This window comes from Gossypium hirsutum, chromosome D10, assembly GCF_007990345.1.
Source record: "Gossypium hirsutum isolate 1008001.06 chromosome D10, Gossypium_hirsutum_v2.1, whole genome shotgun sequence".
In the NCBI taxonomy this organism is placed as follows: Eukaryota; Viridiplantae; Streptophyta; class Magnoliopsida; order Malvales; family Malvaceae; genus Gossypium; species Gossypium hirsutum.
Genome location: NC_053446.1, coordinates 62,492,409 through 62,514,599, shown reverse-complemented (window position 1 = coordinate 62,514,599; position 22,191 = coordinate 62,492,409). Strand labels below are relative to the sequence as shown.

Sequence of the window (22,191 nt, the reverse complement as noted above, 5' to 3'; positions counted from 1 at the left end):
TAAATTCATTTCGTCCCATTTCAATTTCTCAATTTCATATAAATTGTTTCACGATGAACACCAGTAAACAGACTCGGATACATAGGTATCTACACCACACCAATTGCTCACTCGAGCTGAATATATACATAACAGCACATCAAGTTATCGTCCGAACTAAACTCGTGTCGCATAATACTTGTGAATCTGCAACAAATACTAGACCTTGATAACATTTGTAATAAATCTCGTAGAAGCACGCACAAGACCCTATTGGCACATCAATCATATCCTAACATGTATTAAGTTTACACAGGCATCTTTTACATGTAAAAATATCACATTTTAATCCAATTCAATTCTAGTCTTTCATACCAATTCACAACTAATTAATTCACAGTCAAACATGCTTATATATATAAAAAAATAACAACCTAAGTAAATAAATATCATATGAACTCACCTAATCAAAATACCAAATAAGTTTATTCTTTAGGGACTAATCAACAATTTTAATTTTTCTTCAATTAACTCCGCTTTGATCCAATTCTTGATCTAAACAATTATTTTATACAATCCATGAATACCAAAGATTTTTTATATTATACCATGACATGAACAAACCTATAAAATTTCTTTTTCGACACCCCTAATATTTTACATTTTATTCAATTTAAGATATTGTTTATACTATATTATGGAAGACGTCTTTGCTGGAGCATTTACATTAGATTTACTGGAAATGGCATGGTATCTTATCCCCTTGGGATGTTGGTTTTTTTCTTTATCTATGTAGATTTTTCTTTATCTATGTAGATTTTGCTTCACACACTGTTAACTTTGTAACAGTTAATCTTTGCAGACTTTGGATTCCAATCTATTTGTATTATGCTTCTTTATTATCCTTGTTCTCTCTCTCTTTTATGAATATTTAATATATTGGGAATAGAGTTTTTAATTTTTTATGGGATTAAAAAAAATCATGAGTCATGGAATTAGATTAGATGACAATAGTTTTTTTTAATTAGTAGTCAAAGGGTTTGATATTGTTTTGGATATAGAATAACTTTAAAATTTATGTTCAGCATATATCTACTTAATGGGCTTACAGAATGCTAGTGAGTTCCACTAAAATATAATCACTTATGGCTTGCCAAAACTCTATACATTATTTAAGTTTTAAAAATAAATAAATTTTATGCAACAAGAATAGTATTTCAATTTTAGTACATAAATTTAATTTTGAAAATATAATTAATTAGATAATATAAAAAAAATTGATTAGAGATAATTTGCCATACATTTTAACCTACAAAATAATTAACTAAATTAGATACTATTTATTATAAATTAATTATATGATTTAAACTAAATTGCACATCTTAATTATTAACTAAATTACATTAAAAGTTTAAAAGTTACAACTTTCATCTATTAATTACAGAATTATTTAATCATGAAATCAATCCACCAAGAGTGCCATGAGTGAACTCTCTATTATATACTATTACGAAAGCTACTGAATTAAGTTTTTGTCCAATGACCTTATCATATATGTCACCCTTATAGATATCAATGATCCTTTTATATTAAATCCATTAACCTAATTTAATCTATTTTTATCTCATCACCATTATATCATCCACAATTAAAATGATCATTACATATTTTTATACTGATAAAATCATTTGTCCTCCAAAAATGACACATGATCGTGTTTCATTTTTCATATTCCATACAATGTCAGTAAAAGAATATCATTTGCTCTTTTTATCGAACTATGATTTCATTATTGTGAGTGAAATCATGCCATACATAAATTATGTATCTAAAATACTGATGTTCAACCGATTACATTGAGAGCACATATTTTCAATATATCAAAGTGCATAAGTTATATAAACATAACAATCCACTTACACAAGATTTAAGGAAACCACCCATAAACCTAATAAATAAATCTTTAAAAAAAATTTAGCCACCATAAAACTCACCAAGTTAAAACTAAACTTTGATCTCATAATGAAAAGAAAAAAAGAAAAAAGAAACAATGAAAATTATATCTTTAGTCAATAAAATGACATTCAATTAATTAAAGAAGATTTTAGAGGTAAGAAGGTTTGGATGAATAAGAAACAAGAAGAATAAAAGAGAAAAGGGAAGAATAATTTTTTAAAAGAAATAAATAAATAAAAGTAATTAAAAGATTTTTTTTCTAATTTTTATAGTACCAAGGCTAAATTGCAAAGAATAAATATTAAATTAAGGTTAGTTTATTAGAATCAATATTAAAGATTAGTTTATGGTTGAGTTGAGTTTGAAAGATGTGCTAAAAAGGTATACTTGAAAAGTCTGATAACGTTTAAATATAATTAATTAAGTAATTAATATATATTATGATATATGAAACACATAAAATATATAAATTCATTGATGGTATTATGATATATGAAATATATAAACTTAAATTATAATTAAATATATAATTGATTCAAATGTAAAGTATTTTTATGTCCATGTATTACTATTACCACAATGCCGATATCCGGGTTCAAATACTCATGGATTCGCTGTTTGCTTATTGGCTTGATATAATTCGAAAAACACTAGTTTTCTCAAAGCTTCTTGTTCACATCTCTCATCAAATGGTGCTGTTCTATAAAGTCTATCTAGTAGACTCCCTGCTAACCCAAGCGAGCATTCAAATAGCTGTCCTACATTCATTCGTGAAGGTACTCCTAATGGGTTAAAGACCATATCAACAGGTCTTCCGTCTTGCAAATAAGGCATATCTTATCTAGGTAAAATTTTTGAAATGATCCCTTTATTTCCATGCCTTTCGGCTACTTTATCGCCTACTTTGATTTCGCATTTCTGTGAAATATATACTCGAATTGTTTCCGCCCTTTTTTCTGGACCCATCTCACATCGATGACTCGACCCCTCCCACCTATAGGTAATTTGAGACAAGTTTCCTTTGAAGTGGATACCTGAATCCCAAGTATGGCCCGTAATAATCTATCTTCTAGAGCATACGATGATTCTTTCTCCACCTGAGGCATTAATTTCCCTTCTAAAATATTTCCTGTCTTCACCCAAGATCCTAGCATCACAATTCCATTTTTGTCTAAATTGTAGAGTAAATGGGCTTCTAGGTGCGGTATTTCGTTAGTGATTCTTTCAGGACCTTGGTTTGTCACATGAGTCTGAATTTCATATTTTTGTATGTGAAAAGAAGTATAAATATCTTCATGTACTAGACGCTCGCTAATGAGTACCGCATCCTCAAAATTGTAACCTTCCCATGGCATATAAGCTACTAGTACGTTTTTCCCAAAGCGAGTTCGCCACCAACCGTAGCGGCACCGTCCGCTAAAATTTGTCCCTTTTTAATGCATTTACCCCGTCGAACCCGAGCAGTTTGATGCATACAAGTATTTTTGTTGGAACGTTGATACATAACTAATGGAATGCCTAGAGCATCTCCATTGCCTGATAAAATAATCTTGTCAGTATCGGTCGAAATGATCTTTCCCTCGTGATCGGCTATAGTGGGAACTCCTGAATCTAGACCCACTTGGCGTTCCAACCTAGTTCCAACAATGCACTTTCAATGCCTTCGTAAAAATGTCTGCCAATTGATCTTTTGTTCTGTAGTAAAATAATTTTACATTTTTATTTTTCACTTGCTTTCAAATAAAATGATAATTTGTATTGATAAGCTTGCTTTGACTATGAAACACCAGATTCTTTGCAAGAGATATTGTTGATTTGTTGCCAACATAAAATGTGATTGGTTCTTCTTGTATAATAGCTAATTCACCCAAAATATACTTCAACCAAATTGCTTGACACATGCATGTTGCAACAACCATGTATTTTGCTTCACATGTTGAGTGGGATACTATTTGTTGCTTTTTCGATGACCATGAAAATGTCGCAGAATCGATATGGAATAAATATTCGAATGTGCTTTTATGATCATCCAAGTCACCTCCATAATCACTGTCTAAATAACCAAGCAATTTTAAATTGAGTGTGTATAAAATAAACCATGGTCCATCATACCTTTGCTGCAATTAAGTGGTCTTGTTTTGCCTTCTCCATGTATATGCTAACTATTCCCACTGCGTACATGATGTCTGGCCACTTGATAGTCAAGTACCTTAAACTTCCAGCGATACTTTTAAACAATGTTGGATTTACCAGCTCCCTGGATGAATCAACACTTAATTTCATGTCTGGTTTTGCTGGTGTGGCTATTGGCTTGGAATCTTTCATTTTGAATTTTCTTAAAATATGTTCCGCATACTTCTTGTGAGAGATAAATATTCCATCTTTCATTTGTTTCACTTCGACTCCAAGAAAGTATGACATTTCACCAATATCTGTCATTTCAAATTCTTTAATCATAGTTTTCTGAAAGTCATTGAACATACATGGATTGTTTCCCTTGAAAATCATATCATCCACATATAAGCACACGATCATGATGTCTCCAACTCCAATTTTCTTCGTATATAGAGCATGCTCATATGGGTTTTTCATGAACCCGTTCTTCTAAAAGTATTCATCTATTCTTGTGTTTCATGCTCTCGGGGCTTGCTTCAGTCCATATAAAGTTTTCTTCAAGCGATAAACTTTGTCTTCTTGTCCTTGTTTGCTATATCCAGGTGGTTGTTCAATGTAGACTTCTTCTTTCAGGTAGCCATTAAGGAATGTTGACTTCACATCCACCTGATAAATTTTCCATTTATTTTATGCTGCAATTGTAGTGAGAAGCTTTATAATATCAATTCTGGCGACCGGAACAAATACTTCATCAAAGTCCACACCATATCTTTGCTTGTAGCCTTTTGCAGCTAGTCTTGCTTTATATTTTTCCACTTTTCCTTTTTTTTGGTCTTTATCTTGTACACCCATTTGACATTTGACTCCAATTGGACTATGTCCTTCTGGTATACTTGTTAGCTCTCATGTGTCATTTTTTCTTATTCCCGTAATTTTCATCCATTGTCTTCTTCCATCTAACATCTTCAATTGCATCTTTATATGTTATTGGATCACATTCTGTCATTAAATAGAATAATGTTGTTTATATAGGTTCTATGACCTCATAAATATTGCGTAATCTACGCATTATTGCAAGTGCTTCCTCTGAGTTACTGGTACTATTGCTGGTTGGTGATGATGATGTCGTAGGAGTTGTTGCAACATGACTTGGAGGAGGGCTTTGACCATCGCCTTGTTCTTGATTAATGAAGTCATCATCTTTGTCATCACTAAAAAATAATCCTTCAATTTTCTTCTCTTTTTCTCTCCATCTCCAGTAATCAGCTTCATCGAATTCAACATCTCTTGAAATAATAACTTTCTTGGTGAGAGGCTTATATAGCCTATATGCCTTGCTTCTCTTTTCATAACCAATGACAATACATTTTACTCCTTTATCGTGGAGCTTCTTTTTCGTCTAGTCAGGAACATGAGTATATGCAATGCATCCAAAAATTTTAAGATGTCCAACTTTTGGCTTTTGATTGCTCCAAGCTTCGTTTAACGTCTTGTATTTCACACTTTTTGTTGGACACTGGTTCAACAAATAAACAACACATTGAACAGCTTCAACCTAGAAAGTTCTTGGAAAATGCTTACCTTTAACCATGCTTCTTGCCATATCAAGAATAGTGCGGTTCTTTCTTTCAATGGCTCCATTTTGTTGTGGCATGTACGTAGTTGTCAACTGGTGAATAATTTCATGCTCCTTATAGAAACTTTCAAATAGCTTTGAAGTGTACTCACTGCCTCTATCAGTTCTGATTAATGAAATGTCTACTCTATTTTTTTGCCATGGCTTTAAACTCGATAAACTTGTCAAATGCTTTTGATTTTTTTTAAGAAGATATAACCAACTCTTTCTACTAAAATCATCAACAAAAGTAACATAGTACTTGTTTCCACCAAGTGATGGTATATCAAAAGGACCTACTATGTCAGAGTGCACGATCTCCTGTGGTTTCTTGGCTCATCGAGTTTTTCCAACTTTAAAACTCTGTCTGTGTTGTTTTTCTTTAATGCAAGCTTCACACAGTTGATCAGGAGAATTAATTTCTAGCAATCCATTCACCATATTTTCTTTTGACAATAGCTTTAGACCAAAAAATCCAATATGCCCGAACCTTAAATGCCACAACCATGAATCATCTTTGATTGCGTTCTTCATACATTTCACCTCTCCAGATTCAATGTCAATAGTGAATAGACGATTACGTGTCACATCAACTTGGTCAATTAATTCACCACTCTTATTTTTTAAGGAGAACATGAAATCTTCCATATGTACTTTATATCCTTTTTCTAAAAGTTGTCCAAGCCTGATGATGTTGCTTTTCAAAGCTGGTACGTAATAAACATTTGATATGAACTTTTTCTCTCTACTCTTTTGTGTAATGGTAACTTTGTCTTTTCCTTTGACTGTGGCGTGCGATTCATCTCCAAAAGTTACTTGTCCATGAATATTCTCATCCAACTCTAAAAATAAGTCTTTTCGGCCACACATGTGATTGTTGGCGCAATTATCAAGATACCAAATATTTTTACTTGATTTTTCACTTTTTTTATAAGTTTGGAATACATTAGATTCCATGTTTTCTTCTTCTTTACCTGTTGCTACATGATTTCTCTCTTCCATCTTGGGAGTTGATCTACACTCGTAACTAAAATGGTCATATTTATTGCAATTATAACATTGTACCTGAGATTTATTTCCTTGTTGAAATCTACCACTGACTCAACCTTGGCCATGAACTCCTCGTCAACGACTTGATGTTTGATATTCTTCACTTGTTTAGGCTCTACCATATGATTGATTGCCTCATCCATGTGTTCCTCATCCACCTCTATTTCTGCCTCTATATCCTCCACGGTATCCTCCATGATTGCTTGTACCTTGTCCAAAACTATTGCTAGCACCACTTTCATTGAAGGACAACTTGCTTTGCAAGACTTGCTCTACATTTTTAGTACGATCATTTTTATTCATTTTATGCTCATGGGCTTGGAGGGAACCCACAAGTTTGTCCATTGATATTTGTGACAAATCTTTTGACTCTTCAATGGCAACCACCACATAATCAGATTTGTGTGTCAATGACAGCAAAATGTTTTCCATTACTCTGACACCATAAAGTATTTCTCCATTCCTTTTCATTTCATTTACCATTGCTTTAACTTGGTGACATAATCATTAACACTTTCTGAAGGTTCCATTTTTAATGTCTCAAATTCGGCTCTAAGGGTTTGTAAATGTACCTTTTTGGCCTTTTCCGCTCCTGAAAGGGATTTTTGCAAAATTTCCTATGCTTCCTTTGATGTCTTCGCATTTGAAATTTGTTCAAAGGTTGATTCATCAACTCCTTGAAAAATAAAGAATAACGCCCTCTTATCCTTTTTACAAGCTTATTTCAATACTCTTTTTTCTTCATTTGTCAAAGTCACTTTGGCAACAGCATTTTCGGGCTCGACATATCCTTCTTCGATAACGTCCCAACAATCTTGAGAACCGAGCAAAGCCTTCATCTGGATGCTTCAATTGCCATTATTTATCTTTGTTAATTTTAAGATCTGTGGTTGAATCATGTTTGCCATTATGACGTCGACACGAACCTATCTTTGATACCACTGGTTGGAAGCGTAATAAAATAACTCTAATGCTATTTTTTTATTACACCCAAATAAACACAATACAAACTCTTTTTCTCTCTATACTAGTTGCTGCTAGTTTTTTTTTAACTCACTAACACTTTTCTTTCTTTTCTTTCCTCAAGGCTCATTAACGTTTTCAGCACACACTCATTAATTAATTTCATAAGACTCTACTTACATATTTATAAGCATAGTAAACTGACTTAAACTTTATCAAGCCTTGCCGTCTAAGACTATTCAAGTTGTTGCCATCATTATCCTTTGTCCTTGATTTTTCATGAAACTTCCAACATGATAATGCTGTATCATTTGTGTAGGCCAATTAGCAAATTTGCAGGCCACTTTGCAATTCAATTTCAAGCCACGTTTCCATGAGGTTAAAAGTCAATTTGGTTAGAAATTCTTTGGCTACAATTTTTATGGGTTTGTTTTCTAATAGGCCAAAATATCTTGACAACCAATTCTCATTTGTAAGTTCTCTTATCAATGATAGCAAATATTTGAATCAGTATGGGAATCCTATTTTCAACCATGCCCAACCTCACAATCCTAAGAATCGACACTTTGCTAATCACGTCAAGACCGCTAGACATGAGCATCTTTCCACTGATTTTCCTACAGTCATCATCCACAAATGCTACGCCATCTACTTCACAATAATCTGATCCTCACTCTTAATGTGCCTCACATTTTCAAGTCCCCTCAAACACTTTCGAAGCATAACAAAAAGATCATAGACAAAGCATAAAAACAGCAAGTGTAGATTATTTAGAACTAGAATGATCAGCAAAAGAATGTTGTAAGGCCCTCCAAGAACGTGGCACGTACCTCTACCATAAGAAACAATACATAATATCCACTCAAACAACGGACTCACAGTGTGCTCCAACCACCTTTCAAACAATCAATGAAGCTATATCAACCAAATTCGATTGATCTCGCCAAACAAGTAGTTGCGTTAAAAAAGAGTTGAATTTAAGACAACCTAGTAGAAATGATTTCAGATGGTTTGAAGCACACGATCCTTTGTCACTCGTCATTCGCCAAATCCTTATGGCTTCCAAGGTGAAAGTATCTCCAAAACTCTATGGCGGATCCACATACCCAACAGACCATTTAAACCGCTTGAGGTCCTTCCACAATGTTGGAATATTTTCAAATATTTATAGTATCCCAGTAACTATAAATGAATGGGCGTAATTAATCAAAAGATAAAACTTTTGGTCATTGGTTAAAAGTTATATCATTTGATTTTTAAAAAAGAATTATAACTATTCAAAAAATATTATTTGAATAGTTACAAAATTAAATGAATAATTATTATTATTTATTTATTCATAAAGACACCTATTGAAAGATGTCTCTATGAAGAGACATGAAAATTCCTATAAATAGGAATGAGATTTCATTTGGAAATCATATCAACAAATTCTAATATTGTTTCTTTCCTTCATTCATTTTCTAATATTATTAGATTATTCTATAAAGTATTACTGCAAAAATCCTTTGTAGAAATTGAGTTTTTTGTTATACATTGCTTAGTGCATAGTGGACTATTCTCGTCAGTGCAAAACGCAAATAGTCATTGGCTTCATTGTATCCTCGAGGTTAATTTGCTTGGAACTCATTTTCACACCGAAGGTAGGTGGGGACGAATATAACCTTAAAGATAATGGCTTGATACACGCCTTGGAGCCTGTCCTATTTCTTCTTTTTCTGTTCGAGTTTCGATCGTGTGTTCGAGATTTACCTTACCGGAGTTTTGAACTAACAATTTTAAGGTTATATTTCATGATGACTACCATAACACATGAAAGTGGAACTCTAAGGGAGTTGGCTTCCAAATTTGTTAAACTTGATCGATTTGATGGTGGCAATTTTTGACAATGGCAGAAAAAGATGCACTTCTTATTATCAACTTTGAAGATTGCTTATGTTTTGGATACTCCAAGACCTGAAGAGAATGAAAACGAATCTGTTGCTGCAACCCTAGAAAGACAAAAATGGGACAATGCTGACTACATGTGCATGGGCCATATATTGAATGGTTTATCTGATGGTTTGTTCGACACCTACCAAAACGAGGTCACTGCTAAAGAATTATGGGACAAATTGGAGGCAAGATACATGACCGAAGATGTTACAAGTAAGAAATTTCTTGTCAGTCGTTTCAATAATTATCAAATGGTTGATGGTCGTTCTGTTATGGAACAATTTCGTGATATTGAAAAGATGTTGAATCAATTTAAGCAATATGATATGAAAATGAATGAAATGATTGTGGTATCCTCCATAATAGACAAACTTTCTCCACCTTGGAAAGACTTTAAAAGAAGTCTAAAACATAAGAAAGAGGAAATATCTCTTGAGGCTTTGGCAAATCATCTTCATATTGAAGAAGAGTATAAAAAACAAGATCAGAACCTAAATTCTGAAAATGCCAAAGTACATGTTACGGAGGAAGTACAAACTACTAAACCATTCAAGAGAAAGTTCAAACAGACTGATAGAGCACCTAAGTTCTAAAAGAAACAAAAGGGCTCATGCTATCATTGTGGAAAGCCGGGACATTTCAAGAATGAATGTTGATTTTTAAAGAAGAAATCATCTTCTAAGGCTGATAATAACGAAAGGTCCGTTGCAATGATATCTGAAATTAATATGGCACAAGATGATAATACATGATGGATTGATACAGGAGCAACCAAACATGTGTGCAAAGACAAAAGCATGTTCACAAAGTTCACACAATGTGAAAATGACAATGTCTTATACATGGGAAATTCTTCCACCGCTGCAGTTAAAGGCAAAGGGTCTGTTGAACTACAATTCACTTCTGGAAAGGTTTTAACCTTAAATGATGTATATTATGTACCAGAAGTTAGGAAGAATTTAGTGTCTGGAAGTCTATTGAATAAGTTTGGTTTCAAACTTGTTTTTGAGGCAGATAAGTTTATTTTGTCTAAGGGAGGAATTTTTGTGGGGAAAGGGTATATGTATGAGAGCATGTTCAAACTCAATATTATTAATAAGAATAAAAATACTATTTCTGCTTATATAGTTGAATCTTTTTGTTTTTGGCATTATAGATTAGGTCATTTGAATTATAGAAAATTGAATTACATGTATAAATTAGATTTAATTCCTGTTTTTAATAATAATATTGAAAAATGCAATACATGTATGTTGACTAAAATTACAAGAAATCCTTTCCCTAAGGTTAAGAAAAACAAAATTGCTTGATTTGATACATAGTGATTTATGTGACTTGCATAATACTCCTACATTCGGTGGAAAGAAATATTCTGTTACTTTTATTGATGATTGTTCTAGATATTGTTATGTATATTTATTGCATTCAAAAGATGAAGCGCTTGATAAATTTAAAGTTTATAAATCTGAAGTTAAACTTCAGTGTGAATCATTTATCAAGTGCTTAAGATCGAATAGAGGTGGAGAATACTATAATCCAAGTTATTTTAAACTCACTGAAATTGTCCATCAAGTTCCAGCCCCTTACACACCACAACAAAATGGTGTAGCTGAAAGAAAAAATAGAGTCTTGACTGAAATGGTAAATTCAATTTTATCATATTCAGGTCTTGGACAATGTTTTTGGGGAGAAGCTGTTCTAACAACTTGTCATATATTGAATAGAGTTCTTAATAAGGAAACTAAAATAACCCCCTATGAACAATGGAAGAAAAGGAAACCAAACCTTAATTATTTGAAGGTTTGGGGTTGTAGAGCTATTGTAAAAGTTCCAACACCTAAACGTAAAAAGTTAGGTGAAAGAGTAATTGAATGCATATTTATAGGTTATGCACATAATAGCAAGGCATATAGGTTCAGGGTAATTGAACCAAATGATTCAATTTTAATTAATATTGTTATTGAATTAAGAGATGCTATTTTTGATGAAAATAGATTTAATTCTATATCAAGACAATTACAACCACAACAATTGATTCATTCTTCAAATGAGAATGAGATTCTATTAAAACAAATTGATAATAATGATAAATCTTGTCAAGAATTAAGAAGAAGTAAGAGAATTAAAAAGGTGAAAGATTTTGGACCAGATTTCATTATGTTTCTTGTAGAAGGAAAAGGTGAAAGTATATGCAATAAGGTACCTTATTGTTATAATACTGAATCTGATCCTATTACATTTGAAGAAGTAGTGAAATCTCAAGACTCTGCTTTTTGGAAAGAAGCAATAAATTATGAGATGGATTCAATAATGGGAAATCAAACTTGGATCTTAGTTGATCTTCCACCAGGTTCCAAACCAATAGGTTGTAAATGGATCTTCAAAAAGAAAATGAAGGTCGATGGAACCATTGATAAATTTAAAGCAAGGTTGGTAGCAAAAGGTTTTACACAGAGATAAGGTATTGATTACTTTGATACCTATGCTCCAGTAGCAAGAATTGCTACAATTAGACTCTTAATATCACTTACCTCTATATATAATTTGGTTGTTCACCAAATGGATGTTAAAACTGCATTTTTAAATGGTGAATTGGAAGAGGAAGTGTACATGGAGCAACCGGAAGGATTTGTTGTTCCAGGACAAGAGCATAAGGTATGTAAGCTTGTTAAATCTTTATATGGGTTTAAATAAGCACCAAAACAATGACACCAAAAGTTTGAAAAGGTTGTTTTAGCTAATGGCTATGAAATAAATGAATCCGATAAGTGCATATATAGCAAATTTGAAAATGGAAAAGGTGTCATAATTTGCTTATATGTAGATGACATGCTCATTTTTGGCACGGATTTGGAACAAATAGAAAACACAAAGAAATTCTTGTCAAACAACTTTGCTATGAAGGATATGAGTGTAGCAGATGTTATTCTTGGGATTAAAATAACCCGAGATGAAAGCACTATAGCTTTATCACAATCACATTACATTGAAAATGTGCTTAAAAAGTTTGATCTTTTCAATTGTATACCAGCATCTACACCCATGGATCCTCAATTAAAATTAGTATCTAATGTTGGTAGGAAAATTGATCAATTGAAATATGCAAGTCTAATTGGTTGTCTTATGTACATAATGACTTGTACAAGACCAGATATTGCATATGCTGTTGGAAAATTGAGTAGGTACACAAGTAATCCAAGTAGTTTGCATTGGCAAGCTTTGAATAGAGTACTTAGGTACTTAAAGAAAACTATTAACTATGGATTGTGTTATAATGGATATCCTCTAGTTTTAGAAGGGTATTCGGATGCTAGTTGGATTACAAGTTTGGAAGATCATTTATCTACTAGTGGAGGGATCTTCATTCTTGGGGGAGGAGTCATTTCTTGGGGTTCCAAGAAACAAACATGTATTACTGATTCCACCATAGCAGCAGAATTTATTGCATTAGCAGCTGCATCTAAAGAAGCAGAATGGTTAAGAAATTTGCTTTATGATGTACCTTTATGGCCTAAGCCAATTTCACCTATTTCTATCCATTGTGATAGTGAGGCTACTTTAGCAAAGGCATATAGCCAAGTATATAATGGAAAGTCTAGACACATTGGATTGAGACATAGTTATGTCCGACAATTAATCTCTGATGGAGTGATCACTATTAATTATGTGAGGTCAAGTGAAAATTTGACAGATCTTTTGACAAAAAGTCTTGCTAGAGATGCAGTAAAAAGGACCTCAAAAGGGATGAAACTCAAGCCTATTAATTAGAGTCACCCATGATGGAAACTCGACTCAACGCTTGGTATAACGTCAAGTCTTGAGTTCAATGAGACAAAGTACATCATTAGTATGTGACTGTTAGCACTATAAATAAATCCATCCTAAGATTAAAGTGCTAGGTACCCGTAATGATAAGGGAATGATGAGCAATGTACTCTTAATGGACCCATAACATAAATATGTTAGAGTGTTATAATTACGGGAACACTTTTGATGGGATCTATCTATGTGAGTAGAAGTGTGGCTGCTTCTAGGAGCTTAAGGGCTTGGCTCTGACAGCACTCATGAAAAGAGGACATAGACACATGGCTATAATAGTGTCCCTAGATACTATGCATTGACTGATGTTGAAATCATTGTGTGAGATATGTTCAGTTAATCAAATGGAATAGTTGGTTCAAAGCTTAGTCTACCATGCAATTTCGATTAACTTTAACATGTTTTCACTAAGTGAAGGTTCAATCGTAAGACACCTTTATTTATGCAAATTGATTTCCAAGAATATCAAAATCTAAATATTTTGAAAATGGGGGGAGATTGTTGGAATATTTTCAAATATTTATAGTATTCCAATAACTATAAATGAATGGGTGTAATTAATCAAAAGATAAAACTTTTGGTCATTGGTTAAAAGTTATATCATTTGATTTTTAGAAAAGAATTATAACTATTCAAAAAATATTATTTGAATAGTTACAAAATTAAATGAATAATTATTATTATTTATTTATTCATAAAGACACCTATTGAAAGATGTCTCTATGAAGAGACATGAAAATTCCTATAAATAGGAATGAGATTTTATTTGGAAATCATATCAACAAATTCTAATACTGTTTCTTTCCTTCATTCATTTTCTAATATTATTAGATTATTCTATAAAGTATTACTGCAGAAATCCTTTGTAGAAATTGAGTTTTTTGTTATACATTACTTAGTGCATAGTGGACTATTCTCGTCAGTGCAAAACGCAAATAGTCATTGGCTTCATTGTATCCTCGAGGTTAATTTGCTTGGAACTCATTTGCACACCGAAGGTAGGTGGGGGCGAATATAACCTTAAAAATAGTGGCTTGATACACGCCTTGGAGCCTGTCCTATTTCTTCTTTTTCTATTCGAGTTTCGATCGTATGTTCGAGATTTACCTTACCGGAGTTTTGAACTAACACACAATCTATAAATGTTGTAATCCAATTCAGCGTTGTATTTTCCCAAGGCCAAACCATTTAAACTGCTTGAGGGCCCATGTTTCAACACCTGTGAACTTTGGAACCAAAATTTAGCTACTGGCTTGTCTCCATAATTAAACCCAAATATAGCAAATTATGTGACTTGTGCAGCCCCAAGCCCAATGAACACTAATTACATCATTACACGAATTATTGTTTACGTAACTATCTCAACAGATAGGAAGCACAATGTGAGGCTTCAAGTACTACTTATGCTTCAATCAATCAATCAATATTTTTTATACCTCCTCCCCATTTAGCATCTAAAGTTATCCATATAATTTCAATAATTTGGTGTTCATGTGTATTGCATACCAGCTGTCAAAATTCAGTGTTTCAATAGTAGAAAGTTGATTATTTCTTTGGACTTCTATTTTGGCTTTAGATAATTTACAAATAAATTTAGGTATAATTCAAGAATTGTTGTTGTTCCGTTTCTTATATAATGAGTTTTTGAAAGGAACCATTTTAAGTGTAGGTTATAGTTTGTTGGTTGTGATTGCTATGGTTGATAAAAATGGCTTCAATGGCCTTAGCTTGAGGATGCTGGTTATTCCGTAATTCATGTGGACTATGCATAAAGTGGTGCACTAAATGTTGTAACACTTCAATTTAATCGAAAATTAAGTCAAGTCTAAGGTTTCATTTTATTTCAGTAGCATATTTAGTTTATTTTGCATCTATTTGAATAGATGTCTAAATGATTTTTACACATTAATTTTAACTGTGGTCACTAGACATATTATACATGTGTATTTTTCTTTTCATAACCCCCCAAAAAAAAAGCTTCAGCAGATCTCACTAATTGAAACTTGGTAGCTATAAAATCATTCCACCAAATAAAATTTTTTTTTGGACTGAAACTTGTGTTCTCATCCTTACAAGAGAAAATCACAACTACTCAATTCTAAACTTATTGATAGCCACAGGGGTGGCGGTAGAGGGGATATACAATGCTAGTGATTTGTAGATGCTATTTGTTTAAATTTGGAGTATGGGCATACAAAAGGCATAGTTTTATCATTGGATAAAAATAGATCACATGGATGAACACAACTTTTTAACCTTAAAGTATGCAGCCATCCATAAACCCAAAAGTTTTATAATTAATGTAATAACTCCAGGTTAATGAAACCTTCAAAAACATAATAAAAACATATAATTTGTGAGTCAATTTCTGTCTTCTATATTGTTCCTTTGTTGGCTTAATGAAAGCAATTTTTATCGGTTAAAAAGCTTACTTGACGTAATTTTTCGATTTAAAGACTCAATTCGATGAAAAGGAGGAATTAGTTGGGTTTTTTTTTTGAAGTGTGAGAATTTTTGGGAGATTGAGCCTAAAGAAACAAAACTATAATATGACCAAAATTGTTGAGTACTGATCTGTGCGAGAATTTATGAGTTTAGTTTAACTCAAGTGTTAACAGGTTTTATAACATAAATAATAATATGAGAGGTAGCTTAGCTGGATTAAAACAACATCAAATGACAATGTATCAATTAAAAATTGGCCAAATGGAACTTTCTTTAAAATAATAAGCACGCGGACTTGAAAGATTCCTTTTTCTGCTTTCTTTATAAACAAAGCTGCAGAATATTCTTGATAAATGTTTCCTATTTTAAACTTTGGAGTATCAACATGTGAGGGGCCTACTTCATTTCACAGACCACCTAAGTCTTCACTCATTCTACTAAACACTGTAAGTGGGCTTGAGGTCTTTCAGATTTTCTTCTATCAATTGGTCCTTCCACCTCACATGGATGAAAGGTTGAGAACAGCAGCTCGTACGGGAAATGTTGCTGATTTGTACAATTTAATTCAAAGAGATGGAAATGTTTTGAGGCACTTTGATGAGGTGGAGTTTGTCGATACTCCTTTACATATTGCTGCAGAAGAAGGATGCATTAGGTTTGCAATGGAAATGATGAACTTAAAGCCAGCATTTGCTAGGAAGCTAAACCAACAGGGCTTGAGCCCACTTCACATTGCAGTTAAACAAGGGCATAAAGAGATGGCTCTACGTTTCTTGGAAATGGATAAAGATCTTGGTCGAGTCAAAGGAAAGAACGGTAAGACTCCCTTGCACTTCATAAGTGAGGCTGGAAATCATGATGCCATGTTGGATAGAATTTTAGAGATTTGTCCTCAATGTATACAAGATGTTACAATTGAGAATCGCAATGCTTTGCATATTGCTGTAGAAAACAACAGACTGGATGTTCTCCAAGTCCTAATTCGAACAATTTGGAAGACAGACTATTATCGGGAAGTGGTGAACCAAATGGACGAAGATGGAAACACTGCACTGCACTTAGCTGCTTTCCATAATCAACCCGAGGTTTGACTCATCTACTTGAATAGCAATCCGTATTAAATAGTTTCTTTTGTATTTCATATATAGGATTAACTAAATGTAGCTTTTTTTTATATCTCATCTGTCAATTGAACAGATGCTTAAACTACTATTAAACTGCAAAGCCGATAAGCATGCCAACAATCAGGCTGGTTGGACGGCAATGGATGTAGCACAACAACAACATAGTAGGGAAAGCATTACTATTCTGCGTGGTTGCTTTATTCCAGAAGTTTCAAACTTTAAATGTAAATTGGAGAAACAAATCGTCAAGCATGTGACAAAGGCATCATCACTAATTTTTCACAATATGGATAATATATCAGGCGAGGACCGCAATGCCTTACTAGTAATTTTAGGACTACTTCTAGCTGCAACCTACCAAGCCAGTCTAAGCCCCCCTGGTGGTGTTTGGCAAGGTGAAAATACCTTAACGTCCAAAGGATTATATGATTCAACAGTACCAAGGAAATCAGTCATGGATAAATCTAGTTTTCTTCATTTCTACATTCCAACTTATATTGTCTTCATAGTAACCTTTTTCCTAATACTAGCCCTGCTTAAACCATTTCCCCATGGTTTCAGGACAGCACTTCAAGTACTACTTGCCTTTCTTGCAATGTGCTTCGACCAATCAATATCTTTCATAGCCCCTACCTTTCTAACATCGGGAATTCTCTGTATATTTTCAACAATTATTTTCATTTTAATGGTGTTCATGTGCATCGCATATCAAGTGTCAAAATTCAGTGTTTCAATTGTGGGATGTTGGATATTTTCTTCATTTTTTCTTTCCATTTTAGGTCGAGAAATAGTTGGAGGTGTAATTCAAGGAGTGTTGTTGTTCCTTTTTCTATCCGATGAGTCCTTAAAAGGAACTATTTTAGTTGTAGGTTATGGTTTATTCTTTAGAATAGATTCTTTGATTGGTTTTGATAATGGTGTTGATGATATTAGCTCCAGATACCCTATTGTATTACTAGGATGCTGGTTTTTACTTCATCTTTGTCGATTATGCATAAAACAGTTTAATAAATGTTGTAACACTCTACATTTTCCAATTTACAATTAACCCAAAATAAACCTTCGTTTGATTTCAATATCTTCAACTTTAATGTTAATTTCAAGTCTTATCCCACCATTTATTAGCAAAAAATAATCTCAGTGGTTGCTTAGCTTATTTAATTGTATTATTATAACATCAATGCTAAATATTTCAATTATATTTTAAAGAATATGTCTAATCGTAAGGAAGAGGGTGTTTGGTTGAATAGTTTTAAAATTTTGAAGATTTTTAATTTAGTAGTATTTTAGAATTTATTAATTTAAAATGTTAGCAATTCTAATTGTTTGAATAAATAATTGTTTTATGAAAAATTTGATTATTGGAATTTTATGAATTAAAAACTAATTATAAAAAGAATAATCATATATATTAAAAACAAATAATACAAAAAATATTCAACATCTATATCATTAGATTTGTAAAAATTTATAAATACTTTTTAATGAAATAAAAATATTAAATATATATATTAGAATTAAATAAAAATGATTTTAAAGTTTTAGTTCTTTTACATTATAGTGTGACTATATGTATAAATAAGACAAAATTATCAAGAATTTTGAAAAGCTATTTCTTTAGGTAGAATTAAAAAAAAAAGTAGAACTAAAAAAAAGTAATCTTAATATTTGGCCAACCCTTTTTGATGTTTTTTATTGACTTCTCTATATTAGGAGAAATAATTATTTTTAATGCATATTTAATTGAATATGATACTGTCTTGGAGAAAAGTTACAGAATGATAGGTGTTTTTCTTCATTCTAAACATGGGATGGCGAGTTCTTTAAGGCATAGACAAACTAAAATTTACAGTTTAGTTAAGTGGATTCCACTTAAGGATGGATGACATAAGGTGAACACTGATAGTATTATTAGTAATGCGTCTCAAAATGTTTCTACTGGTGATTTAATTTGTGACCAATATGGCAATTGGATTTTTAGTTTTTGTAAAAATATTAGTCATTGTTTTGTACTCAGTGTTGAGCTTTGGGGTGCTCTTGAGGGATTGCAAGTAGCTTGGATCTAGAGCTAAAAAGGGTGGTGCTTGAGATGGATAGTACTGTAACTATTCATTTGATTCAAGCAACTTTAGTAGAACATCACTCAGCTATGTTACAAGCTATTAAAGTTCTATTCCAACTATATTAAATTATTCAGGTTACACATGTATTTAGATAGGATAACTGGATAGCTGATGGTTTAGCATCAATGGCATCCTCAAGGCCTCTGGATAGGTATATTTACATGCAACCACCGGATAATGTCTTTCAATAGCTACACAATGATTACTCTGGAATAGCTTGACCCGCCTAGCTTAATTATAATTTTTACCATTGTTCTTGTAAAAAAAAAAAAGACTCCAAATATAGTCAGGCTATACAAACTTTAAAACAAAAAGCTGCCTTTTTGTACTTTCTTAAACCCTTCAATTTAAGCAATTTAAGCAAAAGTCTTATAAGCATGAGAACTTCGATTTGATTGCATGTAATTCCATTCTTCTCTCTCAAATATATATATATTTACTATTATGTAATAAAATTTAAATATAATGATTTTTTTCATCTTCCAACTTTACAAAAAAAATTATTTTAGACTTCCATTTAAATTTTTTTTTATCTTTTAGCCCTTAAATTTATGTTATTTATTAAATCATCAAAAATGGATGTTAAAATTAAAATTAACTTTGTTTTTAGGCACTTTGATGAGTTGGAGTTCCTCAACACTCCGTGACATATAGCTGCAGATGAAGGCTGCATTGGATTTGCAATGGAGATGATGAACTTAAAGGCATCATTTGCTAGGAAGCTAAACAAACAAGGTTTGAGCCCCATTCATCTTGCGGACGAGAAAGGGCATAAAGAGATGGTGCTACGACTTATGGAAATTAATAAAGATCTTGTTCGTGTGAAAGGAAAAAATGGTGAGACTCCTTTGCATTACATTAGTAAATTAAGTTGTCTTGATTGTATCCGACATGTTGCCATTCAGAATGGCACTGCTTTGCATATAGCAGTGGAAAACAAAAGACTGGACATTTTCCAAGTCCTAATCGAAATGCTTAAGAAGAAAGACTATCATCGAGAAGTGGTGAATTGAAGAGACGAAGATGGCAACACTGCGTTACACTTAGCTGCTACTAATAATCAACCCCAGGTTTGACTCGTTCGCTTTAATTGTAAGCTCGGTTGTATGAAATAATTGATTCTAGCTTTTCTATATCTAAAACTATCAATTAAACAGATGCTTAAACTACTGTTAAACTGCAAGGCTGATAACCATGCCACCAATCAAGCTGGTTCAACAGCACCGGATGTTGCACAAGAACATAATATCAGAGAAAGCATTACTATTCTACGAGGTTTTTTTATTCCGGTATTTTCGAACTTCAAGCATGGTAATTTTAGGGTTGCTTCTAACTGCAACCTACCAAGCTAGTCTTTGCCCTCCTGGTGGTGTTTGGCAGGGAGATAATACTTCAAAGTCCAAAGGGTCATATGATGAGATGGTATTGGGAAATCAATCTTATAAGAAATTAATTCTTTTTTCTATATTCCAACTTATCTTGTCTTGATCGTAACTTTTTCTTAACATTAGCCTGGCTTAAACTTTTTCCCCATTGTTTCAGAACAGCACTTCAAGTGTTGCTTGCTTTATTCACAATATGCTTCGACCAATCAATAAGTTTCATAGCGCCAACCGAATTCATAGAGTTTTCGGTTTTGATTTTTATTTTAACGGTGCTCATGGTCTTTACTTCTCGAGTGCCAAAACTTAGTGTTTCAATTCTGGGATGTTGATTATCCCCTTCATTTGTGTTGGAATATTATGATCCAAATTCGGTTTTACCAAATATAATTCAGGAGGTTGGTTATTCCTTTTCCTATATCATGAATTCCGGTAGTTGTAGCATACTGTTTATCCTTCAGCATGCTTACATGGGATTAAAATCAAGCAATCAACCTCAATGATAAATAAAGCCAACATAGTTTTGATGTTAAAGTTTAATTTGTTTTTAATTATACTTTCAATTATATTAATTTTTAAGAAGTAAAGAGTTTCAAGAAAGGATTTAAGTATTCTCAAAGTCACATTAAACTTTGAATTAATACTTATGGTATACATCTATGTTAACACGCATACTTTTATTCTTTTAAGTTAGAATAAGATATTCCTAAAAAAAATACTTTGGATAAAATAAATCACATGGATGAAAATAATTTTTTAATTTTAAAGTATACAGTCATCCATCTGCCTTATCCTCGTCGATTTCTTCTTTTGAGTTGTTGAAAGCTAGAGTTGCAAGGCTGTTTCTGCTCTCTTTTGTTGGTTGACAGCTCCTTTATGTTTGGTTTGTGTTTCTGATCTTTTGTTGATGTGTAGCTTGTCAATTCTTTATGTTTGGTTCTTGTTGTACCTGGTGGATTTATGATGATGTGACTTGTAACTTTTTCTTCCTTTATAATGGAAGTTCATTCTTGATGGCCAAAAAAAAAGGTATACAGCCATCCATAAACAAAAGATTTATAATAATATAATAAATCCATTGCTAAAGGTGATGGAAATCTTGAAAAACATGACCAAATGTTATATGCTTTGGGTCAATTTTAGTCTTCTCTATAGTTGCCTTGTAGCCTCAAATTCACAGATCTCACAGCACTAAAAGGATTGAACATCCATTGCTATAGCATTTCCCATACTAACCTATTCTTTAATGTATACTCTGAAATTATAGTTTAAAAGAAAAAACAAATTCATGAAAGGAGATTTATAGGTGAATCCTACTTGGTTAAAAAATTTAATGGAGATTCTCATTTTCAAGGGAATAGATTTTTAACAAATTAAAATTCTCATATTTTTCTTTTAAAATTTATCTAGAAATTCAAGAAATCGTTTTGACATGAAATGTAAATTAAAATAGTTTCACCTAATTAATCCAATGCACATGGCATGCTACATTTACAAAATGGATTCAGGTTAGTTCAAGCTCAAAATTTCTCAAGTTCGGATTTTTCTCAGACTCGAATTTTTCAAATTATGATGTTACGGTCTCAAATCAACATAAGCAGACTTTTAAGTTCAAACCTGTCTTGCCAGCTCTACTAACTTTTATTTTTAAACAAATTGTAAAAATAGAATGTCGGTAATAACAA

General features: G+C 32.4%; 1 protein-coding gene and 1 pseudogene across 1 annotated transcript; one reads left to right on the top strand and one right to left on the bottom strand.

Moving 5' to 3' along the window:
- Positions 1-2,487: 2,487 nt before the first annotated feature.
- Positions 2,488-4,374, bottom strand: LOC121222111 (DNA-directed RNA polymerase subunit beta-like; annotated as a pseudogene).
- A 12,006-nt stretch (positions 4,375-16,380) lies between these two features.
- Positions 16,381-20,816, top strand: LOC107930675 (ankyrin repeat-containing protein BDA1). The gene is made up of 6 exons (XM_016862385.2): positions 16,381-16,962; positions 17,075-17,396; positions 19,779-20,128; positions 20,282-20,399; positions 20,446-20,546; positions 20,667-20,816. Exons 1-6 carry the CDS (start codon positions 16,381-16,383, stop codon positions 20,814-20,816), a joined length of 1,623 nt encoding a protein of 540 aa, XP_016717874.2.
- Positions 20,817-22,191: the final 1,375 nt, after the last annotated feature.

Bases quoted from the DNA above. Each gene is read 5' to 3' on its own strand.
- LOC107930675 (XM_016862385.2), top strand. From the start codon at position 16,381: ATGGATGAAAGGTTGAGAACAGCAGCTCGTACGGGAAATGTTGCTGAT. The intron at 17,397-19,778 runs GTGAAAATACCT...CGTGACATATAG, and splicing joins CCCTGGTGGTGTTTGGCAAG to CTGCAGATGAAGGCTGCATT. The intron at 20,547-20,666 runs GTATTGGGAAAT...CCATTGTTTCAG, and splicing joins AAGGGTCATATGATGAGATG to AACAGCACTTCAAGTGTTGC.